Source organism: Candida jiufengensis (genome assembly GCF_024610255.1).
Source record: "Candida jiufengensis strain CBS 10846 chromosome Unknown scaffold1, whole genome shotgun sequence".
NCBI lineage: Eukaryota > Fungi > Ascomycota > Pichiomycetes > Serinales > Debaryomycetaceae > Lodderomyces > Lodderomyces jiufengensis.
The window spans coordinates 3,003,968-3,029,545 of NW_026261562.1; the positions used below are offsets into that span (position 1 = coordinate 3,003,968).

A 25,578-nucleotide genomic window follows, 5' to 3' on the forward strand; every position below is an offset into this window, starting at 1 on the left:
TATTTCAAAAAGGCTGCAATTATTTTTTTCTGTCTAATCTAGGAGTTTTCTTGATCTCCAAATCAATGTAAATAATAAAGATGAATGAACCTTGATCTTGAGAAATGGATAAAGTTGAAAAGAGTTATCAATTATGATGAAACGATAAAAGATTGTAAGCTTTTACAAATTCAGACTGGTATCTTTAATATAAAGGGATATAATTATAAGCTTTTCTTACAAATTAACGGACTCAATCTATATTTTTCTAATAATTTAACTCTATATACAAAAATCTTGTTGAACTTTGAAAAAAACTAAAGTTAATCAGTCGAAGATTAGTATATGATTGAAAAACTGTCTTAAATTATGAGAATCAACTTATGAATATGTAAGGGTCCCAAATCATTCGATTATAATAGTTAAAAAACCACAGTTAATAACTTAAAGTAAATATTGAATATATAAATTTCCTATTTTCCAGTTTCTCTCTTTTAATTTTACATAAATTTTCATATTACTAATTATTATTTACAACCAAATTAAATAAAATCATTAACAATAATGTCAACAAGTCAAGAACAAAAACCAAAACCATGTTGTGTTTGTTTAGATGAAAGAAAAGAAAGAGATAAATGTACATTATTTCATGGTATTGAAAGTGAAGATTGTAAATCAATATTAGATAAATATAATTCATGTATGAAAGGTTATGGATTTACACCAAATCAACCAATTAAATCATAATGGAAGAGGGGAGCATAAAACTAAGCGGACAAAGTGTGGAGTTATAATCAAATTATAAAGCAAGTTCTTGTAAATATTAAACAATTATTATATTGTTACAAAAGATTCTATAATGTATATATAAATATTCAAATATATAAAAGTGTTTCAATTTTATCAATTTTATTCATTAGTTGAACCATATTTTTTATTTAAATCATTATTCTCAGAATCACTTGAATTATTCCCTTGATTTTCAATTCTTTCTTCATCATCTAAAATATTATTAATTTCTCTTCTTCTTGTACTTTCACTATCATTATCAAAATTTGGATATTTTAATTTTAATAATTTATTACTATTAAACCAAATTTTATTTTTCAAAAAATTATCAATTAATATTAATTGTAAACAATTTAATAATATGGGAATTATAAACATAACAATGAAAATTTCAAATTCATTTGAAAATTCATCTAACCAACTTAATAAAATATGTGAAGTAATCCAAATTAATTGAATTTCAAATATTTCAACAAATAAATATAATATAATTTTAGTAATCATTAAACTTGTAAAATAAATAATTAATTGTTTAAACCATGCTTTAAAACTTGGTTTATTTATATTACCATATTCTCCACTTTTAATTTGAGTTATATTAAAATAATTTTGACATATATAATTTAAACTTGTGAAAACCAAATATAATATATAAACTCCAATTGTACAATCTAATACCATATTTAAAAAATACCAATCACAAGCATTATCTTCATCAGTATCATTATTATTATTATCATCTCCATTTTGTTCTTTTATTTTTACTAGTATTTCCGGTGCAGTTTTTAAAACAGATAATATAATATTAAAAATATGAACTCCTAAAGCACCAATTAATTGTTTACTAACATCAAATATCCAAACAGGCCAAGTACGTCGTATTGGATATTCATAAAATCTTTTTAAAATTAAACTTGATAAACATAATAATCCTAATAATGCTTGAGTTAATAATGAAAATGTACCAATTAATTCACATTTATTTGAATTATTATCTCCATTTGATGGATTATTATTATTATAATTAGTTGAATGTAATAAAGTATTGGGTATAAATATATTTAGCATTTGAATATATATATATGTATATGTAGTTGATCCGACTTAGATTATTAAATGAATGAGTTTGGTATTAAAATATAAAAATTGTAATGTCATGTACAAATTCAGATAAATTAAATAAAATAAATAAATACGAAAATAAAAATAAAAATGATATAATATTATTATTATTAAAATTGCTTAAACTGATAATAGTTAATAGAAATAAGATCTCTCTACTATAATACGAACTATATGCTTTTATACTTGCCATACAGTATAAGTATTAACAATACTTTAATTCCAACGTTTATATTCGATTAAATTTACAATTTGAGATCTAATGATGACTTCAAATTAAAAATAAATTAATTTAGAAAAACAATTCTACAATTTATTGTTATACACTTTTTAAAATTCTAAACTCTCTACCATTTTTTTTATTTAATTTATTATTACTATTTTTTATTTTTATACAATTTTTATACAATTTTATTTAAAGAAATTAATTTAGAAATGAATCACCATCTTATTATTATTTTTTATTCTTTTGATGTTGTTGTTTTTTATAAATTTTATAAGAATATTTAATTTAAAATATTTATTTGAAGTTTTCGTTTCTATTTTTTGAGATATGAGAGACATCACTAATAATTAATCTTCATCAGAATCCGAATCTTCATCAAATAGAAAAGTATTTCCTTTTGGTTTTGGTGGTATTGATTGAGTTGATTCTGATTGAGGTGATGAACTAAAAACATTTTCTGAAGTTGTTTGTGGTGGAGATACTGATGATTTATTATTTGTATTTGTATTTAAAAATGTTTTACTTAATGATTTATCTTGAGCACTTAATTCTTTTGAAATACCACCACTAAATTGTTGTGATAATGTATTTGAACTTGTAGTTTGTTTTGGGATTGAACCTGGTTTGTGATTGGAATTAGTTGATGATATGCTTAATCCTTCCTCTTGTTCATCATCAGATTCAGATTCAGAATCATTGAATTGAAAAGGTGATTGTTTTGAAGTTGATGAATTTTGATCTATATTTGGTGATATAATAGGACTATTTTTATAATTATTATCTTCAAAATTTTCATTATGTTCAATTGTATTTTCAAGTGTATCATAATCAAAATTTGATCCTAAATTTAAATTTTCTGGTAAATCAACAACATCAGGAGTTTGATATAATGAATGATTTGGATCACATGTATATACAGTATTATAATCATAATAATAATCATAACCTCTACTTATATCATTATTAACATTATGTGATAATGATGAAGTATATGGATTATCTTCATCACTTGAATCTTCATCTGATCCATAATTTAATGATGTTGGTGGTAATAATTTTATAGAACTAAAACTTTTATTACTTGATATTGATTCATTATCTGAAGAATTTAAATCTTTTAATGATTGTGATTGTTGTGATTGATGATTTCCCATTTTTAATGGAATATTTGACATTGATTTTACTTTTAAAAAAAATCCTCCTTCTTCATCTTCTTCTTCTTCCTCTTCATCATCGTCGTCATCTTCTTCTTCTTCATTATTATCATTTCCTTCATTATCTCCTTCATAAAGATGACTTCTTAATAAATTATTATTTATTTGATCATGATAATCATCATAAACATCTTCTGTATCATCATTATCACTAAAACCTCCTTCATATTCATCAGAATCAGAATCATATGCTATACATTGTTGAACTTCTTCATTAAATCTAATATGTCTATTAGCAGCTGGGACAGGTTTGGAAAATAATTGATTTGTTTTTTGAGGGTTTTCATTTTTATTAGTGAGTTGATTACTATTAGTATTTTCATCTTGTTTTATTGTTGATAAACTTGAAGAATTTGAATTTAATAAAGTTTGTAATTTTGCAACATTTGTATTATCAGTTGATTGTTTATTTGTATATTGAGCATTTAATTTATCCAGAAGTGCATCAAAATTAAAATATTCATCAGGTGGTTGTTGTTGTAATTGTTGTTCATGTAATTGTTTTTGTTGTTCTTTTTTCTTTTGATATATACTTGTTGCTAATTCTAATTTAAATAAATTTGAATGACTTATAATTGATTCTTCAACTGTTCTTTTCTTTAATATAGGTTTTGGTTTATTTTTAACATTACGTCTTGGTTTTCTTGCTATTGATATATCACCAGCAACTGCACTTGAAGCAATCGATTCATCATCCATTGGATGTGTATCATCATTTTCATCATTTCCATCATTATTACCATCTTGACTATTACTTCTATTATTATTTTTTAATATTGGACCATATAACCAAGTTACATCACTTTCTTTTGACCAATTTACAACTTCAGGACTAATAGTTTTTAAATTTGATCTTCTTTGAGCCCAAGTTCTCCAAGATGCATTTTCTAATCTTGCAGCATTTGCAACATCTCTTTTTTTAGAAATAACATATCTCCAAGATTTTGATATATCAGATACATCCCATTGATGAGATAAATAATCAACATGACGTGAAGGTTCAGCAGTTAAATCTGAATCATCATAAGGTATTAATTCTGGAGATTGTAAATTTAAAGTTGGAGTTGTTGTAGGTGAAGCAATGGGAGATGGGGATGATGATACTGAAGTTGATTGATTACTATTATGTTGAGGATAATTATTATTATCAGAATAACTTGAATAATCACTATTATAACTTATTATATCTTGATTATCCTTATTAATAGAATTGTCATTAGTATTATTTTGAATTGATCCCTTTTTTAATTGTTGATTTAAGTTAGGGGTTGATTTATTAGTTTCTGGTTGTGGGTGTTGTTGTTGTTGTTCATTAGATTGATCTTGTTCTTTTAATTTTTCCGGTATAAATTCATCTAATAAACCTAAAGATCTAGTTCTTTTCAATTTAAAAGTTGTATTATTAAAATGATCATCATCTTCCGCATCAACATGTTGTGAAGTTGTTGCTCCACCAGTAAATACTTCTCCAGACATTTTTCTTAATATCTTTTTTCGAAAATTAAATTGAAAAATGGGTTGTCTATATCCTTTTTAGTTTATATGATAATTCTTTTTATTTATGATAATTTAAAATTTAATGATGATGTTTTATTGATTAATGATGGTTAAATTGATTAAATATTATAATAAGGTTGTATTTATTGTCGATGTATTAAATATATATGATAAATATAATAACGTTCTAACTCTATTATAAAATAAATAATAAAATTGTAGACTTTTTTTTTTTTTGGTTTTATTTTCCCTTTTTAAAAATTATGTATTTAATATTATGTATTTACTTTTATTTTGACTTATTTATTATTAATGTTATTAATTAGAAAATTGATTGTGAATATTCTACTAAACGATAGATATATATCAAATCTAGGTATTATTGACTAATATTTAGATTCAAAATCCTTATATTAATTTTAACATATAAATGATTGATGAATAAATCAATTAGGTAAATTATTGATTTTATTAATTATATAATACAATACAAATAATATTAATAGTAAGTAGTCTAGTAAAAAAAAAAAGTAATTTTGGTTTGCTGTATTTTTTTTGTCTCTCTCTCTCTCTCTCTCTCTTGTTAATAATTGATTTATTTATAAAACACATCGAAATAGTTAATTGTTAACACTTATTACATACATTTAAAATGTAAATAGACTTAAAATTTAAATTACGTTCAATAGAAAGTTAATTAATGTTAAAGACTAAAGTGTTAAAAGAGTTACATTCGAGTAAGCGTAAGCGTGAGAGAGAGGGAGATAAGAATGAGAAAATTAATCATTTTTTTTGTTCCGGGTATCCATTAATGTTGACAAAAACAATACAATTGACCTCTTATTAAATATCAAAGTTTTATGAATGTGTTGATTTAACAACAAGATTGTCATAAGAAGTTTTATTTAATAGGCTTAAATATTTTTCATTGTTTCATTGACTTGATTTCGATTTTCTTTTTCAGTTTTAATTTTGAATTCTTAAAAATTTCTTACATTAAAATTAAAATATTGGCAAAAAAACAAAATTTTACAAACTTTTTTTGCTTTGAATCAAATCCTTCGTATTACTTTGATTATTAAAATTTTTCATTAAACAAGTTAAATGATGAATTCAAAGATACGATAATTATGTTTCAAACTCTCCCTCGTTCCTTATGTTAAGTTAAGTTAATAATTGGTAGCAAATGCATCATGGAAAAAATCGGAATACCTAGGCGGTGATATTTCTCCGATGTTATTAAGCATAATTTTCATCAACTTCAGACTTAGTATTGATATAATGAGATCTAATTAATTAATATACTAATTCTAACAAATCGTTGTGTTTTATCAAGTAATCCTTGAATATTTTGTTGATGATTGAATTATATAAAAAGCGTAAATCAGCTCAAATGAGGTGATTTTATATGAAAATTGTAGCTTTCAACCTGGTTTTTAATTTTCTCTGACACTCAATCAGAAAAAGCCATCGAGTGGTCTTATTTTTATTATACTCATAACCATAGTAACGGAAAAAACATCAAAAAATAATAAACGTTTTGTATATATTATACCCCCAGATTTTTATCACACATTTAGACGTTATACCTCGTTATGAAGACGCCTGTCGCGAACAATCTCATAAGAAAATTTAAGTTCTGGTTAAAATTTAAGTGTTGTATATTGCAACGTTCTAAATTTTATTTGGTTGTAAATAATTCGGATAAATTATTTATTTTTTCTCGAGGTAATATAAATTTTGACGTGAAATTTCAAACCTTAATTTTATGAAAATAGAAATTATAAACAAATAAGTTTGAGTGGGTGTTCTGCCATTAAAAACACAAGGGTTATGTTATAAACTGGTATTACGAACAGTTTAAACAGAAACAAAATTACTATGTTTTATAACTCTTGTGGAGTAAGTGTCTGATTTGTAATTTAAATGATATGATTTTTTTTTCTTTTTTTTATTTAATTTTTTTCTTTTTAGTAAGATTATTAATTTATCCGATATGTGGGGGGAAAATACTTTTGTGTAATGTATTATAAGTAAGAGTGATATGATATATTAGTGAGAATAACACTTGATATTTTAAAGTTTAAAAAAATTGTTTAGTTTTAATATTCTGCTGAATGCTGGGGTCTAGGATGTCAAAATTACAAAATCTATTGTCTCAGTTTCATATTAAAAATTACAATCTATTTACTTTTCTAACTAACATCATATATTCTATTCCCACTTATATAACAAAATCCAAGACTTTCAAATACTTCTTTAATAATCATTTTATCTTTTTCTTCTTCAGTTTTATCGTTAAACTCAGTATTAAAAGATAGATATTTAAATTGATTTGATTCATCTATTTTATTATTCAATTTTGTTAATGGATAATTTGTTAAATTACAAGTTATCCATTTATGATTCGAAGTAGAAGATATCATTCTTGTATTTTCATCTAGTTGTGATTGATTTTCCAATTTTGTTAAAGAGTTAATTTCAAATTTTTCTTCTGAATCGTGAACATTTATTGTAAGTGATGTTTGTGTAGGTATATTTGAATAAACTGATGTTGATGATAATTGTTGATAAGATGTAATTAAAAAAAATTTATCCGCTTCATCTTTTATAATTTTATTATTATAAGCTTCTAGTAATAAATTTTTTAAATATTGAGTTACAATCGATTTCATATCGAATTTATATTGTTTGATTTTGTCATATAAAGATTTTGCATCATCAGAAGTTGAAATATAACCTTCTAAAGTATTTGATAATAAAGTTGCAAAAGTTTGTAAATATTGTAGTTCAATAACTTGATTTTGATTCAAAAAGTTCTCGATTAAAATTTGATTCAAATTTAAACTTGTATCTATAGTGATTCGATTCAATTGTGGTAATTCCTTTAAATTTAAATTCACAAATTCTTGAAAATTCTTTAAGAAAAACTCAAATATTTCATGTTTTGATGACGACAAATCCTCTATCAAAACTGGTATCTTTTCGAAATTATGTAGATAATATGTAACTAATTTTGAAATTGAGGTATTTGTAACAGAATCAACTTTGATCTTACCTATTGGTGAAGATAATTTGATAAATGCAACATTAACAGAGAGATCAGCATCTGATCTATAGTGGATTGAATTTTTTGGTAATACTTTATATGTAATTGCAAAAATCTCATCACTAATTGCATTCATTCCATGTATGATGATATTTTCCTCTAGTGATAACTCTTCTCTCTCGGTTGCATTTTGAAAGGACATTATAACTCCTTCTGTGAATAGACTCATTGAAATATCATTTGGTATTGGTGTAAACTTTTTGGTGATCAAGTCAAATTGTAAAGTTTTAAACATTCCATTTTCATACGATAGTAGTATGGTGAGTAAATTCTCTTGAATTCCCAAAATTATTGACGTATTACTGTACCAATTTTTGATGCTATATTCAAATGTTTCATCGCCATCAAATATGACAAGTTTAGACGTGAATGTACTAACCAAATACGTTTTGTCACCAACTTTAATAATCTCATTTCTTTGATTTACAAATCTACCGGATTCAATAAGTTCTTTAGTCTGTTCTAATGCTTCATTAAAAACAGATAATGAATTGTCTTGACCAATAATTAAAAACACTCCTTTTTCCCATTTTATTTTAGCAATATCCTTCGAATAATCAATTTGTTTAAAAACATTCATTTTATCATCAAATATTATTATTCTATTAGTCATATCAACAATTGCTAAATGTAACTTATTATCAAGCATATTGAAAGCAAAGTATTTTAATTTCAAATGTTTAAAAACTTCAGCAGATACGTAATACTGACCTTCACATTCAATTATTTCATCGTACAATTTAATAAGTCTTTCAAACACATTAATTCTAACTTTGTAATCACCAAAATCAAGACTTTCTCTTCCCATAACTAGTAATTCTCCCGAGTTAAATAGAACTCCCAACAAACAATCTCTTGTATTTATATTTATAGGACTCCATTGACTTTGAACAATACTTGGAATTTGAGCAGTAAAATTTAAAAATTCATCACCATCTTTAAATATAACATTATTGAACTTATTAACCGGTAAATTTTTTATACTTTCAGAGTGTAATAATCTATTTACCGAATAAAGTTCCTTCGTATTTAAAAACTTGAAAGTAGTTGTTTCACCTATTGCTTTATGATATGATGGTAAACGAGGTTCAATTATATGTAATGAATCATATGAATTTATAATGAATTGTGAATTATCTGATAGTTTTATGGGATCATTTCTTGCCAATGCCGCATCTGCTTTAATTACTTTAAGGTCCAATATTGTTGACATCTCATATCATTGTTTGTGCTTGAATTGATTGTAAGTTTATTGATGTTGTTGTTATTTCAAATTTAGAATCTGAAACAAACGCGCATTTTTTTATAATTATACTGGTGTTTTAAGTAAACTCAAACTATCATTCTATTTCATAAATTATCAAAACAGAAAGTTCTAATTATCATTGATGATTGATATATAGTATTAAAAAGTTATGGTTTCATTATGTAGGGACTACCATCACCCGTTCAAACCATATGAAATTCAAACCCAATTAATGGATGCAATTTATGACACTATTGAAAATGATTACAAAATAGGATTATTTGAAAGTGCAACTGGAACAGGTAAAACATTATCAATAATTTGTTCTACAATGACTTGGTTAAGGAATTTCAAAAAGAAAAACACGTTTGAAGAATCAAAAAACGCGTCTGAAGAAGATGAAGAAGAAGAGGATGATGATGAGCCAGATTGGGTTCAAGATGAATATCAAAAATCAATTGTCAACAAGACCAAAGATAAATTGAGAGAGTTTGAAGTACATCTAGATGAAGTAGAAAAGGAGTATAAATCCAGAAAGAGACAGGAGTTAAAAATCAAAGACAAAATAAAAAGAAGAAAGCAAACATCACTAGAGAAAGATAATGATGATGATTCGCAATTTTTACCCAACGATTTTAATGAAAACTCCACCGCAGAATTGAAAAATTTCCAAATCAATCAAGAAATCAATAAGTTGATGAAAATAGCTGAACAAAACATACCTATAGATGAAATTACCAATTGCCCTACGAAAATATATTTTTCATCAAGAACTCATACACAACTAAATCAATTTTCAAGTCAACTAAGATTAACTACTTTTGATGCATCATTTGACGAAATGAAAGTAAGGACCAAATATTTACCATTAGGATCAAGAAAACAACTATGTATAAATGAAAAAATCAATAAACAAATTAATAAAAGTGGAGATCAAATGATAAATGATGCATGTATTGATTTACAAAAATCCAAAGATGGTTGTTCATATTTATCAAAAAATGATTCTTCTCTAGCGAAGGAGTTTTCTGATTTAAGTTTGGCTAAAATTAGGGATATTGAAGAATTAGCGGATTTAGGTTCAGATTTAAAGATATGTCCATATTATTCAGCACGAGAAAGTGTTGATGCAACGGAAATTATATCATTACCTTATCAATTGTTATTTCAAAAAAGTACCCGAAATATTTGGAATTTGAACATCAAAGATTCAATTGTTATAATCGATGAGGCACATAATATTATCGACACCATCACTTCATTATATTCTGTGAAAATAACGTCCAAACAATTAGATCATGTTATTAAATCATTAAATTTTTATCTCAAAAAGTTTGTGAAGAGATTAAATAGTAATAATAGAATTCAAATCATGAAACTAGTCAAAATTTGTAAAATACTTATTAATTTCATTAATCAAAATTCAAATCTAAATTTGGGAGAAGAAGTGAAAGTAGATGAAATTTTTACAGATTCCACTGGTGATCTAGTTAATATTCATAAATTAGATGATTTTTTAACTAAAACTAAATTAGCATATAAAATAGAATCATACATGTCAAAAATTGATGAATCATATAAAAATTCATCAAGTCCTTTATTATTTGAAATTATAAAATTCTTAAAGTGCTTCACAAATCCAAGTAAAGAGGGAAAGTTCTTTTGGGATAAATCAAATAATGAAGTTTCATTAAATTACATGTTATTAGATCCAAGTTTTATTTTCAAAGAAATCGTTGATCAAGCTAAATGTGTTTTACTTTGCGGTGGTACTATGGAACCAATGAGTGAATTTATAGACTATTTATTTCCTTTTGTTCCTGAAAGTAAAATTAATAAATTTTCATGTGGTCATATAATTCCTGATGAAAATTTAAAAGTATTTGCAATTGATAGATTCAACGGTGAAGAATTTGAATTTCTGTTTAATAGAAGAAGTGATCTAATGCAATTGGAAAACCTTGGAAATTTTATTTTGGAAGTTTGTAAAAATGTACCATACGGAGTTGTTGTATTTTTTAGTAGTTACAAATTCTTGGAGCAAGTTTTAGAATGTTGGCAAAAAACAGCGATATATTCACAAATTGCAAATGAAAAGCAAATTTTCCAAGAACCATCAAATTCTTCCAAAATTGATCATGTCCTAAATGATTATTCCAATGTAATAAACATTCAACGAAAAGGTGCAATATTATTTTCAGTAGTTGGTGGGAAATTATCAGAAGGTATTAATTTTTCAAATGATTTGGCAAGAGCTGTTCTTATGATTGGTTTACCATATCCAAATGCATTTAGTGGAGAAATAATATCTAAGCGTAAATATATAGAATCTCAAGTTTTAGTCAACGGTGGCACTTTAGAATCAGCAAAACAAAAATCTTCAGATTATTATGAAAATTTATGTATGAAAGCTGTTAATCAAAGTATTGGTAGAAGTATTAGACATGCAAATGATTACTCATTAATATACCTCGTTGATAAAAGATTTAAATTTTCCAAAATTCAAAATAAATTAAGTAAATGGGTTAAAGATAGATTAATTAATGCTTCTGCTAATATAATGGAAGAATCAAGGGAATTCTTTGAATTCAAAAATTTTGGCCAACATAGTCAATAGAAGCTTGTGTTTGTCTGAATTGCATCAATGATAATTGCTTGTTATATCTTTGATGGATTTCACATAATTGTTTGATTGATGAACTCATATCATCAAAACTATTTACAACTAAAAAAGTAAAGTTGTTGCAAGAGATGACATTGAAGCTCATTAGAGAACTTGTTTATATGCTGGTATAAATATTTCAGTTATAAAGGTGATTGGAATGGTCATACTAATGTTTATACTAAACATAAGAGAAAATCTGGTGGTATGATGGTTATGAAAGTTGCTTTTAGTAAATTTGCGAAAAGAAATAAATAATATATGTTAGTGCATGCATCTGACAATGAACAAAAACTAACTGGTAGACACGAATCTGCTTTTGGTGATACTTTTTCATCAGGTGTTGCTAATGGAGGTGCTTCAGTTAAAATTCCAAGACAAGTTGCAAAAGAAAGGTATGGTAATTTCGAAGATGGAAGACTAGCTTCAAATACTGATCTGTATTTAGTTACTGGTATTTTGGTTGAAACAATTTGTGGTTCGAACTTAGTTCTGATATGGCTAAAGACTTTGCAAGAGAAACTTCAAATGAAAAAAGTTTGAAGGGGGAATTTTAAAAATTATAATTATTTAATAGTGTATAAAATGGAATTAAATAACAAGCAATATAACATTTATATAGTTAATCAGTAGGGAAATAAATTTTAAAATATAAATTATGTAGGTAATTCGATAATTGTATTATAAATTAAAAATTGAAACAGTAGTTTTAAGGCCACGAGAGAATTTTCAACAACCAATCGTTTCAAGCAAACTGTATAATTTTGACTCAAACAAACTCTCTCAATCACAGCTACAATCAACATTTTTAAAAAAACTCATTAAAACTAAATCATTCAAAACAGTTCAAATTATATTTGAGCTATCCTTTCTCTTCGTTAATTGAAAGAATCATTAATTTTCTCTTTCATACCTTTACCTTTATGTACTAATTAAATTCAGAAATTCAATTCGCTTTGAAAATTTGGTTGCAAAAATTTTGATAAATTTGAACATTTCTGAATTTTGTCTTAAAATTACAAATTTGTAAATTTTTAATACTCACTTATCAGTTAAATCTTCTATATTTTTTCTACATTTCAAGAGATAATTTACTGTTTACATTAAAGCTTATTTGGATTTGAAGCTGATCAACTTCATAGTTTAAATTCTTAGAACATCTATGCTTAAGAAAACACAAAAGGAAAAATAGGAAATAGACTAAAAAAAATGAATTAAAAAATTTAATCACACTTTTATAACACTACTTTGCGTACCTATATTGTTCTGAATAATTAGTACTAGTGCCATCTACTATTATCAGCATCATCATGAACCTGATACAATTGCTAGCTGATGGTTGATTTATATTTAAATTTGGAGAATTCATTTATAAAAAAATTGTTGAGTTTTGGCAATTGTTTTAGTTTATAAATCAAAGGTGAGACACATCACTTTAAGTATATATCAAGATTTACTTGATTTATATTGAAGAAGTCTCAATTGGATTTTTGATTTGGGTTTAATGTCCGTCCTTTAATATTACCCATGGTTTTGAGGTAAACCTGTTTGGTCTGGGTTTCAATCCCGTGGATTAGAGAGGTTTTCTCAATTAAGAATGTATTAGCTTTTGAAATCTAGCGTTTATTTGTTTTCTGTTAACGGAGAAATCTATCAAGTTGAGGGAAATAATTTGAGATTTTGAAATTCTGGTTTTTTCAAAATTCTCGAAAGTTTTTCAAGAGGTTTTTGAGTTAAATCAACTTTATCTAGCTCAAGGTTTGATTTGATTTTGAGGATCTACAAATGATGATTGTTCTTTATTGTTTTATTTTAAGGGACTAGAAAAGATGAATGTTTTTTAATTCCCCTTCAAACTTATAATGTGTATTAATGGAATCCAATGATCGTTTTTGTCGATAAATAAACTCAAGTTATTGTTAAAACTGTTCAATCATTTTAGTTATAGGAATTATTGCTGTGTGATCTTGTGATGTTCAAGACTACATTTGGTTGTCCATTAGTACGTGATCGTTAATTAGATTGAATTCTACGTCTGGAGAGTAAGGTACAGGTAGTTCCTTGATTATGTTGTTGGGGTATTTTGATTTTATGAAACCTTTCTGAATATGCTCGCAACAATATTGCAGTTCATGTATAAAGTTATTTAATGTAAAATTTTGTATGATGTATAACTAACTCAAATGAATCACGTAGATACTTTCTACTTTGCTTTCTCTTACAGCTCTAAAAATCGCTGGCTCTTCAACAAGAGATGGAATATTTGATTTAAAGAAAGAAGATACAATAGAGTTGAAAAAACTTTCTCATACAAAAGGCAACCAAATGATTCAACGCCCTTTAACCCTTTTATGAAGACGAGATTAAAAAATTTTTCAAAGTTTCGAGGTCTTTCGATCCAATGTGTGCAGTGTTTCTGAAAAAACAGTTACAACTCTTGCAAAGATCAAGTTTTTACGAAAGTTCTTAGTTTTACGAAACCAATAACATTAAAATACAGAGAAAAATTCAGTACTGGACCTAAAATCACATTTTCAACTTTTTATTGTCTATAAAGAAGATTCTAAATTAATTAATAAACTATAAATTTCTCTAGGCATCTTGTATTGAACCATACCAGCATATATAATACAATTTTTAGCAATCTTTTTCCACTGAAGTAATTCATCTTTTTCATTGTTTAAAGATTGGTATCTTTTTGTCAATATATTATAATTTAAATTTGTAACACAAGTCAATACCAAAATCAATAAAGATGGGATAATTTTAATAACATTTTCATCTAAATCATTATTCTCTATTAATTCGGAATAAATTCTAATTTTGCTTAAATCATCGGTTGAATTAGCTGGTAAGATATTCAATTTATCTATCTTGTTTATAACTTCACTCCAATTTCTTTGAATGAAATCATTTCGTATTTCAATGACCGAGATTAATAATTCACAAGTTTGTTTAACTTGTGATGTGATGTTACTTAATATATGACTATTCTTGGAAAAACTATTCCAAATATGCTCAGATAATAAAATGATATTATTATCAATATTATTTTCTTTATTCACATCAATTGATCCACTGTTTAAAGCATCACAATTACCAAATAATATTATTGGTTTATTCAAATCACTCGTTGCAATTAATTCAGCTAATAATTTATTAACTAAAACGATGGTAGTTTCATAATCACAAGATAATTGATATAATAATAATGCATCAAAGATTCTCCCTTCTTCTTCACATTTATTTGCAGTCACTAAAACAATTTGACGATGGAAAAGATTTAGGTTTTCCAAACCAATTAATTTTCTTTGAATTTCTAATACACCAGGTTCAATTACTCCTGTTATCTGATTTAATTCACCAATCAATATACCAAATTCTCTTGATATCAAAAGTAATTCTCTCAATGCATCGTGGCACACTCGAAGTTCTTCAGTTGAATCACCACCTTGTCCTAATGCAATCAAAATTAAATATTCACATGCTACTTTTGGATCACTTAATTTGAAAGTTGTTGTATAAGAACCTAAAATTCTACTGTAATTGATTTCATATTCATTATTTTGTACTGTTAGAATACCATCTTTGTTGAAATCTGAACATTTCAATAATCCAAAATACGCTAAACCAATGGCCAAGTGTACAGCATCGGCTTCATTCATGGATTCATAACAATATTGCACTGCTAATTCATATAAACCAGATAAAATCAAAGTTTTCAAATATAATGGATTGTTAGATGATGATGAAAAGTATTTTGGACCCAACAGTATTATTTTATTTTGTAAATTATCTAAACTATAGTTTTCAAAAATTAATGAAGATTCATCATTGCTATCGTTTTCATTGATTATTGAAAATTGGAACCATAACCAATTTTCATTACTCAAGTTTATTGAAGGCGGTGGTGATTTATTATTTAAATCACATTTCCCAATGATTTTATAAACTGAATATTTATATGGATCATAATTGACATTTGTTTCAATATCATTTAATACATATTGAAATTGCTGATTGAATTCTTGATGAATTCTTTCACGTAAATCTGAATTCAATTGAAATTTGGAATTATCAGTATAATTTTTAATATAAATTGGGAAGTTTTTATCAAATTTGTTGAACAATTCACGGTTCTTGAAAACTAATTCATTTGCATCTTCATATAATCCTGCTCTCATTAAATAGTAAATTAATGACCAGATTGGTACCCCATTGACTAACAAAGTTTTATTGACTAAATCTGGTTCATTCTTAATAATTATCTGGTGAATGAAAAATGAAATCTTGTTTATATTTGTAGCTGGTGTAAAATTTTTTGGTTTATCAATGACTTTTCTATAAATATGATCAACATAATTTAAAAATTCTTTTTCCAAATATTTTTTACTTTTCTCAACAATCAAATTATTTAGTTTCAATTTATCAGACTTGAAAAATTTTTGTTCCTGTAAAACTTTTGAGTTTTTCTCTTCAACCAAATTTTGTAGAATTTTCCAAATTTCTGCAATTTGTTTTGATTTTGAATCATCTTGAATCTTATTCAATTCATAAAAATTTAAACATAACGGAAAGTTTTTATTTTCTATTCTTGATTCGTTTAATGAATAGATAATTTTCGCATAATTTTCAAACTTATCTCTAGATATGCTTCTTGTTCCACTAATTGGTGATGTTGTTGATAATGGCGTTAAAATATTTGCCGAAGCTGAATTTGATTTCCAAACTACTGAACATTTTAATGCTTCTTCTTGAAATTTTGATGAATCTTTTAACCCCACTGCTTTCTTCAATTTCTCTCTTCTGAGTTTCCAATCTACTGATATACTAGAATTGATGTATGTATCAAAATCTTGTGATGCTAAATTGAATGACTGCTCAATGGTATTTAGTATATTCTCTTCTTTTCTATTTTTCAAATAATTTTCTATGTTGTTATCTATTTTATAATTGAATTGTTCTTGTTGCTGTTGATAGTTTGATGATGATGATTTTGGTAGTTGAATTCCATTTAATTCATCTTCAATATCCCCAGTTTTAACTCCAGCATCTGCTAATAAATAATGAGCTTTGGTGTAATGGTTTTGTTTAATTTCAATATTCCTTAATTCTTGAGTTTTACGTTCTAACTCATCTAAAGTTAAATGTATAGATCCAAGTTGATTATTGTTTCCCAAATTACTTTTTGGTAAATTATTTGCTGCTTCCAAGAGATCTTGTAGTAATTTATCAGAACTCGAATTATCTAATGATGCTGTAATGTCAATATTTGAAGTTGAACTTATGTTTGATGTTGGTGGATTGATTATGGTTTGAGTTGTTGATCCAATTGATGCTGTTGGTTGTTGTTGTTGTTGCTGCTGTTGCTGTTGTGGTTGTTGAGTATTTGATTGACCAAAATTGAATGCACCACCAAATGATGGATTGGCATTAGTCAGTTTATTCGCAAACATTCAATCAATCTTTGTTATTATTAAAATTCTTGATTAACTGATTTAGCTGATAATTTTAATATAAATATTTTTGTTTACTTTAGTTGTAAAAAAAATAAATTGAAGTGATTTTACAATGAAAGCATAAAGTACTGTTGTTAGGATGTTTCTTCTACTCATCCAAAAAAATTAAATGTTTTGTTTTTTTTTTTTTACAACCAAAAATTTTTCACTTTCATATCTTTCTTTCTTCTTCTTCTTTTCTCTTTAACTTTGTCCAAAAGTTATTCCATCACTTTAGACAGTGCATTATACTTGTGAATTACTAGAACTATATACGTTATTATAATATAATTGAAATTGGGAGGTACATAATATTAGGTATCAGTTTTTGATTTCCGACCTTGTATCATATCAATTACTTTGAAATATGATAATATCTTTTAATTCTTAAAATTAATCAATATTAATTGCGATACGTTGATGGATAGATTAAACTCTTGTATCTTTAAGAACCTGTCTGGAATTATGTAATGAAAGAGAGGTGTCAGATGGTACAAATATTTTAATTTAAAAAGAAGTAATTATTAATGTCAATCTTCAGGCGATTGAACTAGTCTGTTGGTGTCTTAGCATCTTAATTGAGGGTAGAATCTCCGAATAGTGAAACTCCAGATACCTTGCAGGGCGTTGAAATTGACAAGTTAATTTTCAAAAGTATCACTAAAGTGTTCTTCTTCTTTGATTTTGAAAACTTCACTTACTTTTTTCAGTGAAGAATTCTTCAAGGTCTATTTAGCTTTATGGGAATGAAAGTCATGAATACAAAGCACATAAACCAACTTTGAGACATCCGCTCAGCAGATATGTGGCCAGTTTGAATAGATTAGCTACTGAAACTATCATGAAATCTGGTATCTAATAATTTAAATGGTGAGAATTACAAAATAATGCTTATTCTATCAAATTCAAATTTACACTGTCAATATTCAAAGTACTATATTGTAATAGGATTAGGTATACTTTTGATTTACTACTTTGTAATACTCATGAAATTCTAAAATGTTTTAGTTACGAGATATGTATTGAACCAAATTAATTTAAAATCTGATAATTATGATGATTGAAGTTTGAGATATCTTGTTTACAATTCAATCTCACAGACTCTAAAATAGGCTCATTTTAATAACATACAGATTTTTAAATATATTCTATCATTTTAAAATTTCAATTATTTTTGTAGAAATTTTGTTTCAAATGGAGGCCGTTTATTAGAAAATTTTACGAATAATTTGGTAGCCCTTTCGTATAATCTTAAATCAGCTGCACAATACAAAGTTTATATTTGATTTCCGACGTGATTTCATGACAACCGAATAGTTTATAGTTAATCAAATGTAAAATTTTTTAAAAATTACAAGTTGTCGGCATCTTTTACCCAGAGGGACGTAACCATTAGGTAATAGAAACACTTTTAAGACATTAGGTCAATATAAAGCATAGCAAATAATACTTGTCTCGAGCTCTTCCAAAATGTGATCAAAAGTTATGTACAGAACAACTAAGAAAATTAATTGGTAGCTCATTTGGCCGTATAAAAAACTTTAAATGTTTTGTACAATTATATTTAATATCAGACCAATAATAATTTACTATTCAAGGAATAATTTACTATTCAAGAAATAATATCGTGTGCATTTAAGATGATATATGTATATCAAGTTAATTAACACAAATATATGATCATTTCAAATTATTCCAAGTAGTACAAAGTGAAAATTCAGAGGACGAATTTAAAATTGACGACTTGTACGGGATCTTCTATCTAAGTACTTACGGTATGATGAAAACTACCTTTCATCATGAAAAATAAATAAAATAAGTCATCTTTCTCATCTCCATAATTAGATATAGAATCACAAGAATTAAATCTAAGGCAATCAATAAAAAACAAAAACCATGCAAAAGAAATTATTAGTAAAAAAGAAATATATTTAGACTTAAAAAAGATCTTCGTGTAATTTTAGTATAAAACAGGTAGTGTAAAGATGACCATAATAATATATTGGTTACATTACTTTGAATACTTCTAAAGTAATAATAGAAAGTAAATTGATATATTATAAAATATTTCAAAATCAAGGTATTTCTTAAATCCTGGATCATTTAAATGACATAATTATATTAAATTTCTAGTTAAGAATTTATGAAACATATTTATAATAGAAAATTATGAAACTTTTTATTATTGATAAGAAAAAATAAAAAGAAAAAAGAAAAAAAAAAAGAAAAAAAAAAAAAATAATCAATTTTGCAGTAATATAAATTTACACAAACTCAAGCAACAAAACTTCACTAAAAAAAAAAATGAAAAAAATTATATAAATTAGGAAGATAAATCCAAATTTTTTTTTTTTAAGTTAATTGATAATGCACAATAATTTTTGTAATTAATTAGTTTTCCATTCTTATCTAATCTTTCATTTTTGAATTAGATCTTGACAAGGTACTTTTCATACTTCAATCATTCGTATAAATTTATCCTTGTTTCATATTATTTTGCAGATTTTTTATATGAAATATATCTAGCAAACTTATTTAAAAATTTTAATATTCAGTTCAATTAGTTCAATCTTTGTTTATTTTCATATTTATTTCTTGGTTTAAATCATAGGTTTCATTATATATTATAGACAATAACATTATTATTTATTTTAAAAGCAAAAAGATTTAACCTTTCGATATCAATTCTATTTATCTATATATTCAATCAACTACTACAACGCAAATACATCCAATATGAGTAAAATAGAAGATACTCAATATGTATCAGCAAAATCGATACCGTCAAATGAGAAAAGTTCAGATTTTGAGGACTCAATGTCATTTAAAAATGGTTCAAAAGAACTTGATTCTTCAAATGATGTTGTAAGTTCTGATGGAAATATGAAAAAGAACTTTTCAAATATAGCCTTAGCAATGATTGGGTTTTCATTAACAAATAGTTGGTTAGGTATTTCATCAAGTTTGGTAACTGGTATACAATCTGGTGGGCCAATTTTAATTGTTTATGGTATTTTGATTGTAGCATCAATTTCAGTAGCTATTGCTTGTTGTTTAGGTGAGATGGCATCTGCGATTCCAAATGCAGGAGGACAATATGTTTGGAGTAGAGTACTTGCTCCAAAACGTTATGCAAACTTCTGGGCATATATTACAGGAAGTATTTCATGGGGAGGTTCTATTTTCACAACAGCTTCAATGTGTTTAGCTGTTTCTTTAGAATTGTTAGGGTTTTGGAATTTATCACATCCGAATCATGTTACCAAGAAGTGGGAGATTTTCATCATTTATAACATTATGAATTGGTTCTTATTTTTGTTTAATATTTGGCATAAATTTTTACCATTAATTGGTAATAGTATTTTTGGTATCAGTATTAGTTCATATTGTATTATTTTAATTACGGTTCTTGTTTGCTCGAGAAACAATTATCAAGATGCTCATTTCGTTTTTGTTGAATTTACTAATGGTACAGGTTGGTCATCTAAAGGAATTGCTTTTATTGTTGGTTTAATTAATCCTGCATGGTCATTTTCTTGTCTTGATAGTGTTACTCATTTAAGTGAAGAAACTTCCCAACCTGAAAGAGATATTCCAAAAGCTGTTTTATCAACAGTAGCTATTGGATTTATTACTGCTTTTACTTATTCTATTGCAATGTTTTATTGTATTACTGATTTAGACGCTGTTATTAATTCAACTACTGGTTTACCAATTTTAGATATTTATTATCAAGCTTTAGGTAATAAAGCAGGTGCTATTTGTTTAGGTTCATTGGTATTTTTAACTGCCTCTGGATGTACAGTTGCAAGTCAAACTTGGCAAGCAAGATTATGTTGGTCTTTTGCAAGAGATAATGGTTTACCATTTTCAAAATATTTATCAATCATTGATCCAAAAACTGGTAGTCCATTATATGCTCATCTTTTTTCAACAGGTATCGTTTCAGTTGTTTCAGTTTTAGTTTTCTCAGATGCTGCTTTACAAGCAACCGCTTTGGCTTGTGTTTCATTTTTATTAATTGCTTATTCAATTCCAACAATTTTCTTATTGATGAGAAGACGTCAAATTAGACCAGGTCCATTTTGGTTAGGTAAATTTGGTTATTTCACAAACATTGTATTATTATGTTGGACAGTTTTTGCTTTAGTGTTTTTTTCATTCCCGGCTTATTATCCAGTCACTGCTGAAGGTATGAATTATTTCTGTGTTGTCTTGGTTGTCTATGTCATTTGTATGTTAGTCTTTTGGTGGTTCCCAATTAAAAAATATGCATGTAAATATAATTTTAGAGGTGGTGAACAAAATGAAGAAGAAACAGAATATCCAAACGTTTGCATTAACGAATGGTAAATTTTATAAACAATTTTGTAAATACATTTTATAATTTTTCAATTCCATTATTTATTTATTTATTTATTTATTTATTTAAGAAGTTAAAGACTCTCCCAAAAATTTATCATGACCGTCCCATACACTTTCTGTTATTGACCAAGTACCTAGACTTTTAGAATTATCGGGTATTTCATTGGTGATTTTGGTAATTAGAAACCCCATGTTGAAAAATGCATTTGAGTATATGATAAACGATATTAATGGGAATTTTTGCATCATAATATAATAAACTAATCCAATTCCAAATAAAACACCTTTTCTTGTATTTAACCATTGATTTTGTTCTGACATTGTGAAATGTATTTTATTGAAATATGGTATTAATAAATCTTCAGATAAATTCCAAGATCCATAAAATGTTGTTAAAATTAAAACAGTATAATGATAATTTGACATTTGTAAAATTGTGACCAATATGATTGAAAAAACTGTTCCAAATTTATCAACAAATGTCTGAAATGATATAAAACCTAATACGACTGAAGCTATCTTTTCTGGTAAAAATTCTATTGATACGAATATTAAACAGTTTAATAAATAATAATTTGTATATCTCTTGATGAAATTCTTGAACTCTCTTGAGAATTTGAATAAATGAGTCACATTTGTAATCCAATGCTTTGACTTGTCTAATTTGTAATTTGATGATAATTTTGAATAATTCTCATAATTTTTAAAATTTTTCAGAAAATCTTGATATTTCAAATTACATAAAAATAATTTCTCCAAATCTTGATCAAAAAATGAATAAGAAGTTATTATAAAGATATTTAAATTCATAAAATGTCTTAAAAAATATTCCACCTTTATTAGATTTTCTATTTGTTTAGAATTAATTATTCCATTTTCACTTAATAAATTTATTGAAAATTTTATTAGTAGTAGTGGACCATTTAATAAAATGTATAGTATGATTGATAATTTTGAATACTTTAAAAATAAGTAAATGTTATTCGTGGTATAAAACTCTTTATTGATTAATGATTTGTATATCGATGTTAAGGTTAATTCTATACTTCGTAGGACTATTCGTATTGAAAAATATTCGGATCTTGTGGATATAAAAATTGGTGATGCCATCGCAAAATGTAGTCAGTATGAATGAGACGTTAAGTAAATAGGTTGGGGCAATAGGTTGTGATAAAAATGATACGGAATGCTATTCAGAAGCTGAATTTGAATTTGAATTTGAATTTGAATTTGAATTTGAATTTATAAACTGCACTATGACTCGATTTTTTTCGATATTATGCTCTGAAACGTGTGTGGTATAATAGTAGTAAAAAATGTTTTGAAAAATGCAAGTCATAAAAATTTAAATTTCGTTGACTTAAACTAATTTGATTCGATTTCCTTCAAATCATATATGAATTCGTGTAATTGACATGATTTTATGTTTTAAAAAATTTTGATGGATCATTTTACGATCAAACAACAGTTTTAATGTCATTCTGTTTTGTGTTTTTTTTTTCTCTTCTTATTTTTCTTATTTGCTGTTGTAGTTACAAAATTAAGCAAATATTCAAAATTATTATTTAGTAATTTTTATTGAAAATTGAGGCCAAATAATCTAAGTGTTTTTAAAGTAACACTGTCATTTTAAGTTTCATTTAATTATAATAAAATGTTTAATGAATTATACTTCCTAGAATTTAAAGTTTTTGTAAACAATTTAACCCAATTTGGTGATGTTTCGAAATTATTTGGTAGCGAGTATAAATCCTATTCTTGTTATGATATCAAGATTTGAGTTCAGAAAGATTCGAATCTTGGATGATGATGAGGAATCTTGTTATTAAGATACAATTTAAAGAACAATTATTTAATACTTCTTAAAACATTGGGAGGGATGTAGTTGTGTTTTATCGAATTTGTTAGAATTTTATATTAATTTTGAGATATTTTTTTTAAGGACCGTATTCATCATCTTATAAAACCACACAGTTTTTGCTCATAAAATGGCATCGCTAATAACATACCGGTATGTTCAACACAAATCGGCTATAAATGGTTATAGCATCTCAAAAACTAAATTAATATAGGGTAAAAATCTATAAATTTATATGCCATTCCGGACTTTAAAGTCCAAGTTTTTTTTTACAGAGTCAAATTTTAAATACACAAAAAGAGAAGTTTTAACTACACCATGAAGAAAAAGAAGTTACAAGTAAAACTGACTTCGATATAAATAAATCGTAGATGCGGCATTGTTTTGAAGGAATTTTATAACTTTTTTATCTTTTAAATATTATATTTTAAGCCAGGAGCTATGTTATTTAGGGTTTATGGAATGTGGAACATGAATTGTTTTTTATACATGTAAATATATATATATATATGAATGTAATTATTCGTTAATGATTTTACTGTTGTTTTTTTTTTTTAATTTAATCAATTCTAACATTATAATATAGACTTCAACATGTCATCAATTAATTTGCAACCAAATTTAGATACCTATTCAAATTCTGAATCATTCACAAGAAAAAAATTAAAGTCGCCACACACAAAAACAAGCTTAATAGAAGTAACAAATAAATTACCAATTAAACCACCTTGTAGAATTTTTTTCAAAAATGAAATGGAGCATTCTTCAGGTTCTTTTAAATTAAGAGGTATTGGAAATTTAGTCAAAGTATCAATTGAAAATGCAAGATCAAAGGGAATACCTTTGGAAAGAATTCATGTATTTGCATCAAGTGGTGGTAATGCTGGATTAGCTGCTGCATATTCTGCTAAGTTTTATAAGGTTCCATGTACTGTTGTTATACCCACAATTGCTAAACCAATTATACAATCAAAATTAAAAGATTATGGTGCAAAAGTAATATTATTTGGTAACTCAATTAATGAAGCTGATCAATATTTAAGAAATATTATAAGTTCAGCTGATCAAGATATATACCCAATTTATTGTCATCCTTTCGATAATCCTGAAATTTGGGAGGGTCATTCATCATTAGTTGATGAAATTACTCAACAAATTGGTGAAAATGATATAAACAAGATAAAAGGATTTGTTTGTTCATTTGGTGGTGGTGGATTATATAATGGCTTATATCAAGGTATGATAAAAAATAATATAAAAGGTGATATTTTATTAGTTGAAACAGCTCAAGCACCAACATTAACAGAAACTATCAAAGCAAATAATATTATAACATTAAATAAAGTCAATTCATTAGCTACTTCATTAGCTTGTTCATATACTACAAAACAATCATTACAGTATTATAAAATTAAAACAAATGGAATAAAATCATCTTTGGATTTAATAGATGATATGGATGCATTAAGAGCATGTATAGCATACAAAAAATGTTGTAACAAAACAGTTGAACCAGCATGTGGTACTGCGTTATCTGTTTGTTATAATAGAATTGACTTGTTATACAAGAATTTATCACATTTAAAAGAAGATGATATTTTAGTAATTGTTGTATGTGGTGGTTCTTGTACAACCGATGAAGATTTGAAACAATTTGAACAAATGGTAAGAAAATCGGAAATTAAACTTTAGGATATAGTTCAGCATTCTTAATATAAATAGATTTAAGTATTTATAGATTTTTAACGAGAGATTTTAATGGGACTCATTTATGTTACCCCCGGCTTCAGAATTATAACTTGGGCTTGAGAAAAGTTCAGCTGATATGTAGACTTATTAAACAGGCTACATTTTAAACCCAGAGTTGGAGAGTTGACCGAGTTGGTTAAGGTGACAGACTTAAGTGAAGAAGGTTCAAACCCTTCGATAAGACTTAGTAATCTGTTGGTATGTCTACCGCGCGAGTTCGAATCTCGTACTCTTCATTTTTTCGGTAAAACCTTTTTTTTTGCA

At 25.9% G+C, this 25,578-nt stretch overlaps 8 protein-coding genes across 8 annotated transcripts; 3 read left to right on the forward strand and 5 right to left on the reverse strand. All coding sequences in view use genetic code 12, as the record gives it.

Moving 5' to 3' along the window:
- Positions 1-888: 888 nt before the first annotated feature.
- On the reverse strand, positions 889-1,836 carry KGF54_005076 (uncharacterized protein; the record flags this gene model as incomplete). The annotated part of the gene is made up of 1 exon (XM_051765844.1): positions 889-1,836. One exon carries the CDS (start codon positions 1,834-1,836, stop codon positions 889-891), a length of 948 nt encoding a protein of 315 aa, XP_051619117.1.
- Positions 1,837-2,463: 627 nt separating this feature from the next.
- Positions 2,464-4,806, reverse strand: REG1 (protein phosphatase regulator; the record flags this gene model as incomplete). Its single annotated transcript, XM_051765845.1, has 1 exon — positions 2,464-4,806. The coding sequence occupies one exon, from the start codon at positions 4,804-4,806 to the stop codon at positions 2,464-2,466; it is 2,343 nt and encodes a 780-aa protein (XP_051619118.1).
- Positions 4,807-7,022: 2,216 nt separating this feature from the next.
- KGF54_005078 (uncharacterized protein) lies at positions 7,023-9,149 on the reverse strand (the record flags this gene model as incomplete). Its single annotated transcript, XM_051765846.1, has 1 exon — positions 7,023-9,149. One exon carries the CDS (start codon positions 9,147-9,149, stop codon positions 7,023-7,025), a length of 2,127 nt encoding a protein of 708 aa, XP_051619119.1.
- Positions 9,150-9,414: 265 nt separating this feature from the next.
- On the forward strand, positions 9,415-12,387 carry KGF54_005079 (uncharacterized protein; the record flags this gene model as incomplete). Its single annotated transcript, XM_051765847.1, has 2 exons — positions 9,415-11,791; positions 12,113-12,387. 2 exons carry the CDS (start codon positions 9,415-9,417, stop codon positions 12,385-12,387), a joined length of 2,652 nt encoding a protein of 883 aa, XP_051619120.1.
- A 2,006-nt stretch (positions 12,388-14,393) lies between these two features.
- KGF54_005080 (linker nucleoporin) lies at positions 14,394-17,300 on the reverse strand (the record flags this gene model as incomplete). Its single annotated transcript, XM_051765849.1, has 1 exon — positions 14,394-17,300. One exon carries the CDS (start codon positions 17,298-17,300, stop codon positions 14,394-14,396), a length of 2,907 nt encoding a protein of 968 aa, XP_051619121.1.
- Positions 17,301-20,078: 2,778 nt separating this feature from the next.
- Positions 20,079-21,695, forward strand: HNM1 (Hnm1p; the record flags this gene model as incomplete). The annotated part of the gene is made up of 1 exon (XM_051765850.1): positions 20,079-21,695. One exon carries the CDS (start codon positions 20,079-20,081, stop codon positions 21,693-21,695), a length of 1,617 nt encoding a protein of 538 aa, XP_051619122.1.
- A 75-nt stretch (positions 21,696-21,770) lies between these two features.
- Positions 21,771-22,517, reverse strand: KGF54_005082 (uncharacterized protein; the record flags this gene model as incomplete). The annotated part of the gene is made up of 1 exon (XM_051765851.1): positions 21,771-22,517. One exon carries the CDS (start codon positions 22,515-22,517, stop codon positions 21,771-21,773), a length of 747 nt encoding a protein of 248 aa, XP_051619123.1.
- Positions 22,518-24,159: 1,642 nt separating this feature from the next.
- CHA1 (Cha1p) lies at positions 24,160-25,257 on the forward strand (the record flags this gene model as incomplete). Its single annotated transcript, XM_051765852.1, has 1 exon — positions 24,160-25,257. One exon carries the CDS (start codon positions 24,160-24,162, stop codon positions 25,255-25,257), a length of 1,098 nt encoding a protein of 365 aa, XP_051619124.1.
- Positions 25,258-25,578: the final 321 nt, after the last annotated feature.